At 35.5% G+C, this 3,438-nt stretch overlaps 1 protein-coding gene across 1 annotated transcript; it reads left to right on the top strand.

Annotated features, from left to right (window-relative positions):
• Positions 1-214: 214 nt before the first annotated feature.
• LOC135439234 (uncharacterized) lies at positions 215-787 on the top strand. Its single transcript, XM_064697913.1, has 2 exons — positions 215-256; positions 310-787. The coding sequence occupies exons 1-2, from the start codon at positions 236-238 to the stop codon at positions 736-738; spliced, it is 450 nt and encodes a 149-aa protein (XP_064553983.1). The 5' UTR covers positions 215-235; the 3' UTR covers positions 739-787.
• The last annotated feature ends 2,651 nt before the right edge of the window (positions 788-3,438 follow it).

Below are 3,438 nucleotides of genomic sequence, written 5' to 3'. Positions count from 1 at the left end.
TTTGCATGTTCCTAGGGTAGGGCTTATTTTCAAGGTCATATCTTTTATGTATGTGGGCTTATCAAATCGCAATTTTTGGTTTTTTTTTTGGGTGCTCCGCAGATAAGCATCATATATATATGTGTGTGATAAAAACAAGTGTGTCAAGGTGTTGTTTAGCTTAAGAAAAGTGTACAAAAACCAGCTGCGTGCTTTGTATTTTATTCAATTCTAACTCGTTTGAAGTAGCGAAAAGATGTCCACTCTTGTATATGTGGTAAGTGTTGCGAATATGGCCGATATACAGCTGGATATTAAGCTATATAGAAGCTTACAGTTTTGGCTGCACTGAGCTGGCAGCTGCATCTGGTGAACAGCAGCTGTAATCTCTGTCAGGCCAGCAACGATGCGGCCTGCATTAATCAGACTGCATATCAATTGTGCTTTGGCCAGGATAGCCCCAATACGAATCAGATATTCAACTGCCCCGACGGCCTGGTCTGCACGGATAAGCCGCAAATCTGTTTCCAGCGCTCCGAAATGCCCGCCAGTTGTGGCGACACCGACAGCTGTGGTCTGTGCAACGAGAACTATGTTTTTGCGTGCACCTCGCGCACCACATTCGCATTCTGTTTTGGCGCCACGACGCCCACCAGTGTGAATGGCACCTGCCCCACGGGCCGCTTCTGCGACGCCTCCAGCGTGGATATATGTGTTGCCACAGCCACAGCCGACTCGATCATATGCCATTTGGATTGATTCAAGTGAATATTGGCATTCAAATTCATGTGCTTCTCGACTATGAAAAGAGAAAGTTGGCAAATGACAGTCGATTGATATTTATATCATATAGTATATTTGGATCGCGCAAGCGATTGTCTAATTCTATGAAATATTTCACATTTTTTGACGAATTTGATTACTTGAAATATTGCTTGCTGCAGACTGTCATATCCTAAAGTTCTTAAATTAATTTATTAATTTATCTTGGGAGATAAAAGATTTTACCACACGCTTAATATAACTTTTTACAATTAATTTCTGAAATATTACGCTATATAATCAAATCATGTATTTAAGTAAAAAGACAAATCAAGTGAATAATAAAAAATGAATATTATTCAGAATTAAAGTTCCAACATTTACTCTTACTAAAAAATGATGCAGCTGCTGTTGTCATAAAGTAAAGAAAATTTGTGAAAAAAAATAAAATAAAAACCTGCATGGTTGGCGCAAAAAAATTCCATGAAGTCAACAAGTGTAACAATAATAATAATATTTGATATGCAAATAGGAAAAATGTTATATATATATTTTTTTTGGCAAAAACTTGCGAGCGCAAATTGGGCATACGCTGAGTGGAACGTAAGCATAATGTGTAAAAAACTTTGCATATGGGGGAAAGAAAAATAACATAAAAAATAAATATGCTGACAAACTACCTTCAAGCTGGGAACAATATTCATTATGCAACATAAGTGTTATCTTTGGTAGCAATAATATTGTTAAAAAATTGGTCAAGTTTCGCTTAACACAAAAATTAAATCAGAAATAAAGAACATTTAAAGACTAAGCCACACCTCAATCTCTGAAAACCTGAACAAAATCCATTTTATCTATTCTGTTCATTATCTGTGCTGCGTTAAAGTTATCTCAGTTATCAGAGGTTACGCACATTTGTGCAAATTTCAAATGCTGTAAATTCGGCTCTTGTTGCTTTTTTAGCATTTAAAAATAGTTCTGTTTAACTCTTTGCTCTGGTTTAATATTTGCCTTTTCAATGCTCAGTGTTCTGAGTATTTGCTATACATGTTGATTTAACAGCACTTTCATAACTCAATAGCTATTTTTGTGTTTGTGTGTGTGTGTAGTTGTGTTTATTTATGTGTCACAAATGTATCTCTATTAATTAGAGCTTGTTTACTTGGCAAAGAGCAATAGTCAAAGACACGCTGTGATTGCAATACACAGTCTCTTTCCGCATCAGCAGCCGCACCCGATGCACTCGCAAGTGGCAAAATGAGTTTCTAAATGTTTCCTAGTATGCTTAAAACAAAATTTAGTTCTAATTAAAGTAGCATTCTTTTATGTATATACCGAGCTGCTGGTTTTGGTATGAATAGAGTATGAATAGTATATTGTGGTATTTTATAGAGTATAGCTGTTTTTCAACTAATGAGTCGAACTAGTGTTCAGTCTGTTTCGCGAAGGGTATAACATGTTTTTTGGAACGTTTACTGATTCCAATGCATTTATTTTAAAATCAAATAAGGTACATACTTCTTAATGGAGTAAAAACGTTTTTAAGCTATTGAGTCTGAAGCTGGATAAACACACATAGCAGGGGCATAGTTTGCCGGACAGGCTATAAATTTTCCCCCACCGGTGATTTCCCGTTACTATCTCTTTATCCTATCCACTTAACACTCTATTTTTCTAGCATACACTTCATTACTTTGTTAACAACTTCTTACTTTCTTTTTTCCTATTTATTTCATTTTCTTAAATAACATAGTAAATTAAGATTATTTTTAATTTTACCCTTGTTCTTAGCTGTAGTCTCTAATAGCGTTACTGACAAAATTGGCTGTGAAAAGGGGCACAGCTGTCCGGACTGGCAACTAAAACACCTCCATCTCCGTCGATCGGTGATGCTATTAGAAAATTGTGTATTCTAACTAGGCTTTTAGCATTTAATTCTTTTAATGTATGTATAATGTTTTAAATAATAAGGAAGACACTCGTTATGTCGACCATTAATAATATAAAAAAAATAAATAAATAAAAATATGCATACACATATATTATTTTTGAATGTTAACGTTTGAGTGTTAGTAATAAACATAGATTTTTACAGAAGCTACTGTTATCCATTATTGCTATCCTACTTGTATTAGGGCTGCTGAAAGCATGTTGTGATAAAAAGGAGATAGTCTCTGCCGAGCATGGCCCAAGAGTGTTGTGTACCGTTCAGTTAAGTATTCAGTGTTGAGAAGAACATAGAATGGGAAGAGCACGAGTAGTGCGCTTCAGGACTAGAAAAATCATCCTATTCGAACGTGCAAGTCATATTGAAGGGATTGCTTTAAAAAATACACTTTCTGATTACGACGGCACTCAGGACTTGCTGTGCTGCCAGTATGCCGAAATATAAGGAAAATGATTTCTCTGCTCCGACATACACATTACTCAGTCCATGTAAAATAACTATTCAAACCCTTAACATAAGCGCTAACATTGACATGCTCTGTAACATTATTGAGTATGAGAGATGAAGGTGGAAAAAGAAGAAGAAGCACAGAAGAGAGTGCTAAATAAGTTAAAATAATTAAGCTCTAATTTTCTTTTTGGCTTTATAGCAGTCGGCCTTTCGCAAGTCGAACTAGTGTTTTCTCTTTTGTCTGTTTCGTTACCATTTTTATATGCTATATATTTGGAGCGCTTACTGAATCCCTTAAA

Source organism: Drosophila montana, unplaced genomic scaffold (assembly GCF_035044405.1).
Source record: "Drosophila montana isolate Dmon_TW-CO22-7 unplaced genomic scaffold, ASM3504440v1 contig_402_1, whole genome shotgun sequence".
Classification (NCBI taxonomy): domain Eukaryota; kingdom Metazoa; phylum Arthropoda; class Insecta; order Diptera; family Drosophilidae; genus Drosophila; species Drosophila montana.
This window is presented reverse-complemented; position numbering and strand designations above follow the sequence as displayed.

Coding starts and splice junctions, on each gene's coding strand:
- LOC135439234 (XM_064697913.1), top strand. CDS start 236: ATGTCCACTCTTGTATATGTG. Junction 257..309: donor TGTCCACTCTTGTATATGTG/GTAAGTGTTGCG, acceptor GCTATATAGAAG/CTTACAGTTTTGGCTGCACT.